Source organism: Vombatus ursinus, unplaced genomic scaffold (assembly GCF_900497805.2).
Source record: "Vombatus ursinus unplaced genomic scaffold, bare-nosed wombat genome assembly UNPS02014809.1, whole genome shotgun sequence".
NCBI lineage: Eukaryota > Metazoa > Chordata > Mammalia > Diprotodontia > Vombatidae > Vombatus > Vombatus ursinus.
Genome location: NW_020954587.1, coordinates 2,150,569 through 2,165,150, shown reverse-complemented (window position 1 = coordinate 2,165,150; position 14,582 = coordinate 2,150,569). Strand labels below are relative to the sequence as shown.

Here is a 14,582-nt window from a genome sequence, read left to right as displayed (position 1 = left end):
CTCTCTCTCTCTCTCTCTCTCTCTCTCTCTCTCTCTCTCTCTCTCTCCCCCCCGTTTCTCTCTCCCCTTCTCTGTCGATACTACACAATACAATGTATCTTTAGCTTTACAGCTCAAAAGATTTTCTCTCTTTCTCTCTCTCTCTGGATTCGGATAGACAAATGAATTCTAAGCAATAAAAATATATCTATAGCCATATAGATATTAAGATTATCTATCTATAGAAAGATACTAAACAATGAAAATAGATTTATCTAAATATTAAGATACTACATAAACAGTAAAAATAGAGTTATATTTACCAATAAAATAGTTTTTCTGAATAATTCTTTTATTGAGGGGGTGTCGATAAAAGCAACTTCTGTTTCATATAAGGATACTTCTTTAAGGGGGCAGGGAATCCTCTTAGCTTCCTTGATGCCTAAAGGATAAAAACTCACCCTACAGAGAGTTGGCATCAGAGGTTTTAGAAAAACTCTCATTGCTCTGAACTAGCATTACTAATTGCCTAAGAGGCTCTGGAGGCGAAGAGGAGTAGTGGTTTTATGAGTCAGTATCATTTTTAACTTTAGGAATTGAATTCTTTTTAGTCATTTAAAGTTGTTTTTATTGCATGTTATTGTCCTTGAGTATCTCATTTCATTTTAACCCCAAGCCTAAATCACTGGACTGGTTCTAGAATGGTGGAGAATAATGGCTTAATGGTTTAACAAGGAATAGATTCCTGGTAAGATGTGCTTGTTAACAGGATGGGTCTTCTGAAGAATCTTCATGTCTGACCTAGCAGAGAAAGAGCCACTGTCACTAAGGCTACAAGTTGACAATGGACCTAGTCCTGCGGCAACCAATTGCCCACTGATGCAGTCACTTCCGTCTCCTAAGCCTCCCTAGAACTCTCCCTGTAGAGTTTAGAGACTTCTAAGAATGTAGATTTTTGTAGACCATTTGTGCTTTTCTTTCTATTTTCTTTTTTATTTCAAGCTTATCACTCCTCACTACACCTGATTTCCACATTCCTTTATTCCTTGTGTCTACTTGGGACCATGGATAGGAACTAAAAAAAGGATGATGTATAACATTTTTGTAAGTGTGAAGTAAACAGCTGTATTCTCTAGTATATGGAACTTGCCTTGGGGAATATTCACTGTGCCCTCTTTGACTCATTGGAATTGGGATGTGGAAATTGGGGATTATATTCTCTGGACTTCTTTCCTCTCTAATTCGAAGTTTAAATGTTTATTCTTCCTATTTGTACCTTCTAGAAATATACACCTAACATTGAGGATAGCCGTGGTGAGGTCACAGGGGCAGACTACCTTTGCCAATCCCTGTTCTTTACCTGCCATAATGGTTTTCCCTAGGTTCATTGCTCTGGGGGAGCCTGTTTCTTCAATAGGCACCAAATTCCAAATACCTCCACTCCCTTCTAAGATTCCTGAGGAATCATTTTATCCCATGCTCTGGTCTGAGGTATCATTCCAAATGGAACAGTGAGAAAGGAAGAAGGAAAAAGGAAATAAAAAAGAAAGTTATTCAGAGTACAAATATGAATGGTGCCTGAAACAGACAGTTTTATGCCCACACCCAAAGTGTGATATAATCCATAAAAGTCAGCTTGGAGTCAGAAATATCTGAGTTCAAATATGGCCTCAGACACTAGCTGTGTGACCCCGGGCAAGTCACATAACGCCATTTACCTCGGTTTCCTCATCTGTAAAATGTGCTGGAGAAGGAAATGGCAACCATTCCAGTATCTTTGCCAAGAAAATCCCAAATGGAGTCATACATAACTGAAACAATTAGACAACAATTGATAAATAATTGTAGAAAAATAATTGTAGAATGATTACAAGAGGTTATCTTTCAAACCTTGTTGGGACATTTGTGAAGAGTTATTTGTGAGCTATTTTATTTCACTTCCACTTAAAACACCAAGTGTGTTCTTTTCTTTATGGTGGTTTCATTCTCTGTGGATGATTCTCTATCATGGACATTCTGTTGTTTTTTTCTGCTGTTGCTGTTGTTGCTGCAACTGCTTCAGCAGTTGACCTCTGGTTGCTTGGGTGCTCAGGAAGTGGGGGTGGGGAGATACTTTCTGCCTTTTAAGTTCTAACAAGGCCCTGTGCCATCCTAGGCATAGGCTTACCTAGGAGGCTAAGGGGTTGACAGGGCCAGGCTTGGAGGAGAAGGGAGAGCAATCTTCCCCTCTCTTCATAGACCAAAGAGTCATCCATACACCTAGAAGTGGGACAGAAAGGTCTTGGGGTGGGAACTGTCCCTTTACTATATGTATGGAGTTCTGGCTCCTCAGGAAATTAAAAGTGTCCTCATGGAAGACAGGAAGCGATCACAGGATATCTACATCTACACTGAAGTGAAGGAATAGTCCTTCTATCATGGATCCTCAAGGAAGTACTACATATAGACTGAGTCTAATTCTTCAAGGTGACAGTCCTTTAAATATTTGAAAGTTAAACTTCGTTTGTTTATTCATTTCACATGTATTTTTTTAAGACAGTTTATGTTTCTGGATCCTATCCCCTAGAACTCTAATCAGTGCTGCTTTTAAAATGTAGGGTCCCAAGAGAGCCCTATATTCCAGATGTGTTCCAATTGGTGCCAAGTACAATGGAGCAATTATCTCCCTTGTTTTGGAGGAATGTTTCTGGTAATGCCAGCTCCAGACTGTGTAACGGTTTTGTTTTGTTTTTGGCACTGTTGATTCCCTGCTGAGTTTGTAGTCACTTTAATTCTCTTAAGTGTCCCTGTAACACTCACTAGAGAACTTAGGAATTTCTAGAAACGTAGATTTTTTGTCGACTATTTCTGCTTCTCTTTTCATGACACTTAAGCTGTTTTTCACATTCCCTTATTCCCTATTTCTGCTTTGGTGGTGGGTGGGGTGGAGTAGCATACATTTGAGGTAAAAAATATGCAACATTTTTAATAAGTATCTAATAACTGACTGCTGCTTGGCCGTTAGATAGCAGAGTGGATGGAGTGCTGGGCTTTAAGTCGGGAAGACTCATCTTTGTGAGTTCGAATCTGGCCTCGGACACTAGCTGTGTGACCTTGGGCAAGTCACCTAATTCTTTTTGCCTCAGTTTCCTCATCTGTGAAATTGCTAGAGAAGGAAATGGAAAACCAGTACAACATCTTTGCCAAGAAAACCCCAAATGTCCACAAAGAGCTGGGCATGACTGAAAAGACTGAACAACTGACTGCTTTATCTAGACTGGTGGTTTCACTGGAGTAGGAAGTTCTAGGTAAGGAAAGTCTAGCTACCAATGTTTCTAGACAACTGTTCTAGAATTAATTGTCTAGAAAGTTGCCCAGGGCTTTCGGAGCTTGGTGACTTCCCCAAATTCCTATAGCCAGTAGGTATCAATTGTATTCCCACTGTTGCACCTAGATGTTTCTGAGTGGGTGGGTGGGTGAGCAGAGGAAGAGGAGAAGAAGGGAGTAAGAATTTAAAAAGCATTTATATAGAGCCTGCTATGGGCCAAGGCAAAGTGCTAATCACTTTACAAATATTATCTTAGTTTGTCTTCAAGACCATCTTATGAGGTAGGCACAGTTATTATTTCCATTTTATAGTTGAGGAAACTCAGGAGAACAGAGGTTATGTGATTTGCCCAGGGTAACACAGTTAAGTGTCTGAGGTCAAATTTGAACTCAGGTCTTTGTGATTCCAGGCCCAGAACTCTATTTGTTATACCACCCAGGTGCCTCTTAGGCCAGTTCACCATTCCCTGTATCACACTTCTTCTATTACAGCTGGTAAGTGTCTGAGGCTGGATTTGAACCAAGGAAGATGAGTCTTCCTGACTCCAGGCTCACACTATCCACTACACCACTTAGCTCCCTTGAGATGTCTGAGATATTCAGTTTGAAATATCCAAGAATCAGTTGGTGATGAAAGAGGTCAGGAGAGAGGTTAGTATTGAATATAATAGATTTGAGAGTTACCCATGTAGAGATAATAATTGAATCCATGGGAAAAATCTTTTTTTCCCTCCCTAGCAGTTTTTCCTATCAGAATAAGCTGCTAGTTCACACAAGTGCTAGAATCTTGGTTATATTCAAAAGCCAGTCCCACTGGCTTTTCCAAGTCTTGGAAAAGACTTCTTCTATAAAGCTGCAGGGTTTGGACCAGTTGGTCTCCAAGGTTCCTTCTAATTCTAAAGTATTTTAATTCCCCGAGGCCCTGTTGGAAATTCAGTAGTAACTAGATGTGCTTGGATAAGGTTCAGGAAGGCTTCATCTCATTCCTAACTCAACTGGGTGGTGAACAGTGCCCCAGTGTGTTAGTACTACTCTATGTTGATTTGGAATCACTGAGCTCCAAAGCCAAGTAAGGGGTTGTTTTTGTGCTGGTTTTAGAAGTTTTGCAGTTTTAAGTCAGGGATGACTAATCCCACAATTACCTCTCAATATCTGCCTAACAATGTATTTACCTATTATTGTGCATCCTCACCTATGTTAGTATTCTACTAATTTATACATGTTTTTTGTCTTTGAAATTAGGCCATTGATATTTGTGATCCAAATCCAGTCCTGATGCTCATGTTTTGTGTCTATCTGTATGAAAACCTGCCGTCTTACTTACCTACTAAGACTGTTCAGTTTCTCTGTTCTCTGCACACCACTGTTGTCAGACAGGTATGTATGGCTCTGTGTAGGAATAAGACCTATGATCTTTGGATCTAAAGAATTCCTCAAAGTCTAAAAATAGTAGCAAGCATTTAAATGGCAGAGGGACACTGAAATTGCACACACACTTGCATGTGCTATGTAACTGATATATTATTGGCAGGTCAAGAAAGGAACTGTCACATTCCTACTTCATCTGGAAATGACCATGTAACAAATTATAAGCATACATATTATGAAGTTAATTTCTCAAGTTCACCCATTAATTGTCTGCATTATGGTATTGGTAGTGGTTGTAAGTGAGTGTGGCATGGTGGGGAAGAAGAGAGTTAAACTTTATTTTTAAAGTGGTTTTGACTTTTTTTTTTTTGCTGAGGCAATCAGAGTTAAGTGACTTGCCCAGGGTCACACAGCTAGTAAGTATCAAGTGTCTGAGTCCGGATTTGAACTCAGGTGGCCAGAGCTTTATCTGCTATGCTGGTTTTGACATGTTATGGTCATGAGATTCATTTAGTTCATAAAGGAACTGATTTAATAAATAGACAGGAAGGCCTAACATTTTCTGAGTCTTCTAGGAAGTTGCTTACTCCCCAACAATTTTGTCCAAATCCTAGTACAGAAAAGTAAACATTATAACAATGGTGGTTTGCCTGGCTGGTCTTTACAGATATTAATTTGTTGATATTATATGTAAATTCACAAGAAAGATTATTTCTGGATAGAGTAATCAGTAGAGATTTCTTGGGTGAGCTGGCTTTTGAATATAACCAAGATTCTAGCACTTGTGTGAACTAGCAGCTTATTCTGATAGGAAAAACTGCTAGGGAGGGAAAAAAAGATTTTTCCCATGGATTCAATTATTATCTCTACATGGGTAACTCTCAAATCTATTATATTCAATACTAACCTCTCTCCTGACCTCTTTCATCACCAACTGATTCTTGGATATTTCAAACTGGATATCTCAGACATCTCAAGGGAGCTAAGTGGTGTAGTGGATAGTGTGAGCCTGGAGTCAGGAAGACTCATCTTCCTTGGTTCAAATCCAGCCTCAGACACTTACCAGCTGTAAGGGCAAGTCACTTTACCCTGTTTGCCTCAGTTTCTCACCTGTAAAATGAGCTGGAAAAGGAACTGGCAAACCACTCCAGTATCTCTGCCAAGAAAACCCCAAATGGGGTCATGAAGAATCATGCATGACTGAAAAGGACTGAACAACAACAAATAGTCATGTCAAACTCAACATGTTCCAAAACAGAACATTATCTTTTCCTTTAAATCCTGCCTTCTTCCCACCCTCCCAGTTTTGTTAAGGGTACCATGATCCTTTCAGTCACTCAGGGTTGCCACCTAAGTGTTACCCTTGACTTCTCATTCAAATTCAACTCACATATCCAATTTGTTTCCAAGTCATGTTGTTTCTTCCTTCTCAACATGTCTTGTATATGTCCTCTTCTCTTCCCTTATACAGCTGTCACCCTGGTGTGGGCTTTTATCACTTCATGTGTAGACTATTGCAATAAGCTTCTACCTGATATCTCTACCACAAGACCCTCCCCATTCCAGTCCATCCTCCATTCAGCTGCCAAAGTAATCTTCCTCAAATCCAGCTCTGACCATGTCATTAATATTCAATAAACTTCAGTTGTCTCTTCCTGTTTGGCAGTCCCCTCCTGCCTTTCCGGTCTTTTTATACCTTTTTATACTAGCCATCCCCCTGCCCCTGTCCATATTCTGTGATCCAGTGACATTGGTTTCTTTGCTGTCCCTTGAACATAATACCCCATCCTACCCAATGCCTTTTCATTAGCTACTGGGGATTCCTGGAATTATTTCTCTCCTCACCCTCTACTATCTGACTTCCCTGCTTTCCTTTAAGACCTAGCTCAAATGATACCTACTAAAGAGGTATTTTTACATTTTCCCTGCTGTTTTTGACTTCCCTTTGGGATTTCCTCCCATTTATATCGTATATATCTTATATATACATGCTTGTTTGTGTATTATTTACCCCATTAGAATGGGATGTCCTTGAAGGCAGTAACCATATTTTTGCCTTTTTTTAATCCCCTAAACTTATTGCCATATCTGGCACATGGTGATTTAGGAAATGCTTGTTGAATACTTATCCCTATTGAATTATATCTTATTAGGTCAAATGCAGAGCTCTAGCCTGACACTATCTGTTGGAACCTCACTTTGTCATCCAGTGCATTGGCTTTCCCTTAAAACTTTGTGTCATATTCAACTATGATAAGCATGCCATCTAGTGTTTTTAGTCAGTGTATTGATAATAATAAAAACAACAATACCAAAACATTGAGCCTAGTACAGAAACCTTAAGTACTCTAATGGAGACTTAGAAAGTTGACGTTCAACCATTAATGACTATTTTTGCACTCATTCATTCAACCAGTTCAGCATCCATCTAATTGTTCTATTGTCTAGTCTACTTCCTCTCATCTCCGTATGAATTGTAGGAGACGAGATGCATTATCAAATTCTTTGCTAACATCTAGGTAAACTCTCTATGACATTCTCTTCATATATGCCCCATTTGGGGCAAGGACCATTTTTACCTTCCTTTATACTCCCAGTTCTTAGCACAGTGCCCGGTACGTAGTAGGTATTCAATAAAGGTTTTGTGACTTGACTTGAATTTTAGAAAAGGAAATAAGGTTAATTTTGTTGTGTGTTTTGTTGTTGTTGTTGTTGTTCAGTCGTGTCTGACTCTCCATGATTCTATTTGGGATTTTCTTGGCAAAGATACTGGAGTGGATTGCTATTTCCTTCTCTAGCTCATTTTACTTACAGATTAAGGAACTGAGGCAAACAGGGTTAAATGACTTGCCCAACATCACATAGCTATTAAGTATATAAGGCCAGATTTGAATTTATGAATTTGTGTTTTCCTGATTCCAAGCCCAGTGCTCCATCCACTGCAGATGAAGTGTTTTTTTTTCTTATATGTTCACTAATCTTTTCTCAAGAAATGAAATGAAATGAATCTTCTCTCTTCCCTTTTGAAAACCAAATCATTTGTCATTCTCCAGTCTTTTGTGTTACCTTTCCATTTCTCTATCATCTTTCAAATAGCACTGATTGTGGCCCAGCAATCTCCACTCGTTCTTTCAGTTGCTTAGGATTTTGTTTATTTGGCCTGACAACTTGATTTTATCAATCAACAAATATTTATTAAGCACTTACTCCATACTAGGTACTATAGAAAGCTCTAAGGATATGAAGAAAGGTAAAACAATACTCTGCTTCCAAGGAACTCACTTTCTAATGAAAGAGACTATGCAAGCAACCAAGTACATATGGATATATACAATGTAGATGGGAGATAATTTAAAGGGAAGGTTTTAGCAGTAGGGAGTGGGATGGGGGTATGAGAGGTAGTATTAAAAAGTTCTCTTACACAAAGTGGTATTTAAGGTCAGTCTTGAAGGAAGCCAGGAGGCAGATGTGAGGAGGGAGGAAATCCTAGGCATGGGGGACAGTAAGTAAAAACACAGAGCAGGGAAATGGAATGTCTTCATGAGAGGCAGAGGTGAAGGAAAATATGTGGAGGAAGATGTATGAGCGATGTGAGGTGAGAAATAGGGAGGAAAAGGAAGCTGATGGCAAATAGTTTTAATTTTTTTTCCATAAAGTATGAGGTGAAGTCCTTAGCTAAGAGGGTAAGCATTGGTTTGAGGAGATGTGAGAAGATTTTGATAAGGTTGGCTTAGAAATCCTCTTACTATCTTCCTCATTCTCTTAGGTATCAACTCCTTATTAGGCATTTTATGTGTTTTTGTTTTTTTTAGTTGTTGTTGTTACACAGCTCTGCCTCATACAAATCCAATTCACTTGTAAGTCAAGTTGTCATTGATTCTCTTAGAAAATGCAGGATGAAATACAACACCAGTCCCTCTCTCAAGAAGCTCATAATCTACTGGGGGCAGACAAAATACATACAGAACCTAAGGAATGTGGGGTGGGGGATGGAAAGGGTACCTGGTGAGAGGGCATTATAAACTTCAGAAGAGTGCAGCTGGGTGGGAAATGAAGAGATAGCTTCCCTGGTTAACCTCCTAATATGGAGGATCTGGGCAGAGCTATCTAATGTCCACCTTCACCATCTACAATCAGAGATAGGAGGGTGGTCCCAGGGTCAGGGGCTTCTGAGGAGGTGTGAGCTGCATAGTTGATGTGATCTTGCAGAACGATGAGTTTCTAGAAATTTTGATGAAGTTCAGGAGTACAGTTATGTGGGAAATTGAGAGATAGCTGCCCTGGGTGCCCTTAAATGGAGGATCTGGAGTTTTTTTGGACTTCTGACACCACAAATGCTAAGAACTTTGAGTGGTTAAGATCTTTTGAAAATGTTGGTATTAATTCAAAGGGTTCATTTTACAGAACTTTTATCTAGATAAAGGTCTAATTGAACCTACTGATTACAGTCTAGGGAAGCATGTTTCAAGTCAAGACTCAAGAAACACAATTTCTAAAGAAGCTATTGTTAACATAATTGAGGCTTGCCCTGTGCTCTGAGAAGTCATGACTGAAAATTTGGTAGACTGGGTTTCTGCCTGTGAGTCAGGCAGACTATCTATTATTCTCATGAGTTCTTGCTCTTGACTTTAAACGGACTTTCAAAAAGAAATTGGAGGCTATGGAGCAACCACAGGAAGAGCAGTCTCTGTCCGGCAAGAAAAGAAGGAAAAGGTTGGTGTAGGAGGGAGCTGCAGCCATGACTGCTTCCTGGACTGTCTGAGCTGAAGGCTGAGGACTGATCTATCACCTATTTGATGGACAGGAGCAGAGATTATGGAGCCTGAGCATGGAGAAGAGTAGACCAGGAAAAGTTATAGACCAGATGCAATTGTAAGCCTATTAGAGAATAGTGACCAGGAATGAGGCAATGGGAATGAGTAAGCCAGTGACCTACAGGCTCTGGTGCTGGTATGAGAACCCCAGTCTAACGAATACTTTTCTCAAATCCCCAATTCTGGCCCTCCAGAAAGAAAACCATTTGCCCTTTCAAATCCTTCACTTCTTTCTTTACCCCTATCTGATTCAAAAGGAGAAATCTGGGTAGAGGGGAGAAAAGGCAATTTTATTTCCAGGAAAGTCTTGCAACTAGCTCTGGGGTGAGTTATTCTCTGACTGTTTACTTTCAGGGTTTATGCTATTAAAATGTTGTGGTAAAAATTTTTGTAATGTGTGTGTATGTGGCCGGTGTAGATTATGGGTCCATCTACTTGGCTTGTCTAAGTGTGACTCACTGAGAATTTTTAATAGATATCTCAGGAATCTTGCCAACCATGATTCCTGCCAACAGGGGAGTGGGAGAAAGGACAACAAGTCTAGTCACTCAGATCTGCTCAGAGAAGGGCTAGCAGACGAGAATTAAATCTGTTGTTAGTCTAAAGGAAATGACTTTTGGGGGGCTGCTCAGAATGCTTTCCTGGTTCTGCCTCATTGTCTCTTAAAGAGAATGGCAGACTTCAAACTTCCAAACTTCATCTTCTTTTTTTTATCCAATGCTAGTTACACAGAAGAGGATCATGAAGACTACTGAATAAATCTATTTATCAAAGCAGATAACAACAGAAATGAGATAATTTATGCAGATCTGATAATATACAGACCCTACACAAAATGAATGGTGGGGTGGGGTAAAAGCAGGGAGAAGGGAGAGAAGAGACGAGAAGAGAGGACGGAGGAGAGAGGAGAAAGACAGAGAAGCTGGAAATCAGGGATAACTCAAGGCTTTCTCCTATACTTCAGCTTGTGAGAATCTCCTCTCCCTAGAGTCTGGGACTGGATGTTTCTTCTCTCAAAGCAGGAAGAAGATTTCTGCCCAACCGAGCTCTTATGCCAACTCCTCACACAGCTTTGAGTCATTACTCTCTCCACTAATGAGGGGAGTCTTATGCAAATTTTCCAGTTTTGAACCTAAGGTTACCCTTGGTAACCATTAGGTCAGGGTTGGAGCCTGAGTGAGAGAGTGCCTATGTAACTTACTAGTAATATGATAAAGATGATTGGAACTATAAACATAACCACAGAGACCCATGTAATCTGCATGCCTAAAGCTTGTGGAATAGTGCAGCTGCCATTTTTGTCTAAGGTCATTTTGGGGTGACAGGTTTCTCTTTGTACTGCCTAGTCTAATAAAGTAGGTTTGCTTTAGCTATGCAATAGCTGGCAGCTTTCACTGATTGGAGCTCAAGGACTCAGATCTTGTAGAAGTGAACTTTAGCAAGTCTTTTGCTGGTAAGGTGTCCCTGCTTGGAGCTGGATGGCTCCTGGTCTTGTTAAACACCCTCTCTGGTAGCAACATAAATACATCATTTATTCATTCAACAAACATCAATTTCATGCCTGTTTTAGTCAAAGCATTTTTTTCTATAGATTGTGGGGTAGACCAGTACTGTCAAACTCAAATAGAAGGGGATCCCTGCTGTTGGTATATTGACTTAGAAAATCACAAATCAACATCATCTATAGTTATATAAACCAACATACAGAAGTGAAAAAACTCAAAACATGTTCAGGACTTTTGGGCCCTCATGGTTCTGTCCTGGGCCCTCTTCTCTTCTCCCTCTTGTTTCACTTGCTGATCTCAGAGTATTTAATTACTGTCTCTGTACTGATGAGTCTCAAGTCTACTTGTCCTGCACCAATCTCTCTGCTCACCTCCAGTTTTGCATCTCCAACTGCTTCTCAGACATTTTGGACTGGATGTCCAGTAGAGACACCTTAAACTCAATTTATCCAAAATAGAGCTCATTATTACCTGTTCCTATCCCCCCATTCCCCAAAACCCTCTCTTCATCTTACCTACTATTGTAGAGGGCAACATCATCCTCCCAGTCCCTCAGGCTCTCAACCTGGGAGTCATCCTGTATGACTCTCCCCTCCCCCTCCCTCATATCAAGGCCTGTTGATTTCACCTTTGCAACACCTCTCAGATAGGCCCCCTTCTCTCTTCTGACACTGCTACCATTGTAGTTCCGGCCCTCATCACCTTATTCCTTGGTGATTGCAATAGCCTACTGGTGGGCGTATCTGTCTCAAGTCTACCCCCTGTCCAATCCATCCTCCATTCAGTCACTAAAATGATTTTTTTAAAATGCAGGTCTGGTCACATCAAATTTGTACTCAATAAACTGCAGTGGTTTTTACTACCTCCAGGAATAAATACAAAATGCTATGTTTGGCATTCAAAGCCTCTCATAACCTAGTGCCCCACCCCTTACCCCCCACCTTTCTAATCTTTTTACACCTGACTTGCCCACATATGCTCTTTGATCCAGTGATGCTGGCCTCCTGGCTGTTCGGCAAATAAGATATTCTCTTTCTCAGCTCTGGACATTCTCTTTGGCTGTCCCCCAGGCTTGGAATGCGTCTCCCTCCTCCACTCTGACTACTGACCTCCCTAGCTTCCTTTACATCCCAACTAAAATCTCACCTTCTATAGGAAGTCTTCCCCAGTTCCTCATAACTCCAGTGCCTTCCCTCTGTTATTGATTTCCTATTTATCTTATACATGCTTGCTTTGTGCATATTTGTTTGCATGTTTTCTCCTCCATTAGATTGTAAGATCCTTGGGGACAGGGGCTATCTTTTGCCTCTTTCTGTATCTACAGCACGTAGGACAATGCCTGGCATGCAGTAGGCCCTTATTAAATCTTTATTGGTTGATTGGTTGATGTGAAAGGGCCTAGGATAGCCTAGCTTCCCTGACAAACACTCCAGCAAAAATTTAAAATAGCATCCGCTCAAATAGTGATCCATACGACCCCGGTTCAACATTAGTAAGCTCTTCTCTCTAGTACAGGATGTCATTCTTGCAGATATTCTGAGTGGGGGTACACCAAGGGCACCTAAACCATCTTGATCTGGTAAATGGATTCTGAAGCCATTAGGATTTCAACCTAGTGTGTAAGAGCTGCTGTGGAGAATGGAACCAGTCCCTTCTTGTCCATTGGACAAGGAGATAAGGGCAACTAGTCCATGCATACCTCTGGAATCTTCAGTGTTCCTGAAACCAACTATTCCATTGAAACCACAGTAGGAGACAGACAAAGCAAGGTGACTCTGACATGGGGGAGAGGGAAAAGGCATGTTTCAACCCCCATGTAGACCATGTCAAGAACCCTCCTAAGGCCTGAGACCAGCTTGACCTCTGACATCTGGTTTAGGATTATCAAAGCTCCAACAGATTGAGCCAAATTTCAATTGATGATTGAACAAGAAGAAAGAAACAGAGAGAGGAGATCAAGGTCAATATGCATGGTGGTATACCAGGAGATGGAGGCAGAAGACAAGAAATATGGAAGAAGGTGAGGTCTGGCTCCAGTTACTCTATCCCAGTAGCAGTATCATCCAGATTCCAAAGGGACAGGACTAGGCAGGTCCTACCTCACCCCATCCAAGAGTGTAAGAAGAGTCAGAACAAAATCCTAATTCAACAGTTGAAGTTTGAGATATGAGTAAACATAAGAAATCTCTGAATTCCATGAAATAAGACTCTGAGTTAAGATAAGTCCAGGAGGTAAACTCAGATAAAGAGAATAACTCCAAGAGAAATACAAATGAAGTTTCATTGAAAAGAATGATGGCCACAAGAGCTCTTTAAGAATGAATAAGAAAAAGGAAACAGGAAATTAAAAAAAAATGAAATGAAAACCTTTTGAGGAAAAAATGTGTGGAATAGATAGCAATGGAAAATATGACTCCCTGAAGAAAAAATGGAATAAACAAAATTCAGTCATTCAGTGAGAAAAGAAGAAATACTTGAACAAAGTCAAAAGGCTGAAACTTGGAAAAAATGTAAGGTATCTGCTATTAGACACAATTGATACTGAAAACAATTTATGGGAATAAATTTAAGAATCTTAGGATGTTCTGTACATCATGACCAACTAAAAATTCTAGATACCTACCTTATTTTCAAAAACATACAACGAAACTTTGTAGATCTGTCAGAACAGAGGAGGAATCAGGATTATGGGAAGATGGTAGACTATAAGGACCTTGAGGAGCCTTCCACCATCTCCTATACCCTGGTAAAACTCTAAAAAACACAACAAGAGGAACAATGAAAATACAACCAAAGAGAATCAAAGCTATTAACATTTCTTTCAGTCTAAGACTACACAAAAAGCCTCTGGAAGCCATAAGTAGAGACAAGCCAAGGTAAGTGGGATGTAAAAACATGTTGGTTCCATAAAAGCCAGATAGGGCCAGAGCAGATCCCAGATCAAGGTGATATGGCAGAACCTCAGTCACTTCAGGATGACAAAACAAGGAACAGAATAACACTCCACTTTGACAACGTCTGCCCCAAATTTCGGCTACTCTGGGGCTGCACCACAACAGGAGATAAGGTCAGACAATTCCTACATAATGGAGATCTTAGCTATCACAGTTAGGACTAAGCAGGAACTTCCCACACAATCCAGGAGCGTAGAAGTATAATTTGATCCAAGCACAGCACCCCAATTCAGAAAATGAGGAAAAAAATATGAGTTAAAAAGAAGAAAATACTAAATACAATGAAGAAATCTTGTATTGAAAGTTGACCAAGGGATAAACCCAGAAAAAAAAACTCCAAATAAGATCAAATGACATAACATATGTTAAATTCTTTGCACATATTAAAGCACTATGTAGATGCTAATGATTATTATTAATAATAATATTAACTGAAAATAATAACCATAAAAATGGTTGGATACCATATTTTAAGAAATCATAAGTGAAAACTTCCCAGTCTTTTTGAAGAAGAGGGTAAAGTGAAAATAGAATATGTTGGTAATCTCTAGAAACTCCAAAATGAAAACCCCTCAGAATATCATAGTCAAAATCCTAAGCTCTCAGGTCAAAGAAAAAAAAATACTTCAAGCAGTCATAAAGAAAAAAAGTTCAAG

At 39.9% G+C, this 14,582-nt stretch overlaps 1 protein-coding gene across 1 annotated transcript in view; it reads left to right on the top strand.

The window, feature by feature from the left end:
* Positions 1 to 14,582, top strand: part of CFAP47 (cilia and flagella associated protein 47) — an 857,531-nt gene that overhangs the window by 288,701 nt on the left and 554,248 nt on the right. Inside the window, exon 35 of the mRNA XM_027875456.1 lies at positions 4,528 to 4,662. Within this exon, the coding sequence (XP_027731257.1) occupies positions 4,528 to 4,662 (135 nt within the window). The remainder of the gene's footprint in view (positions 1 to 4,527; positions 4,663 to 14,582) is intronic.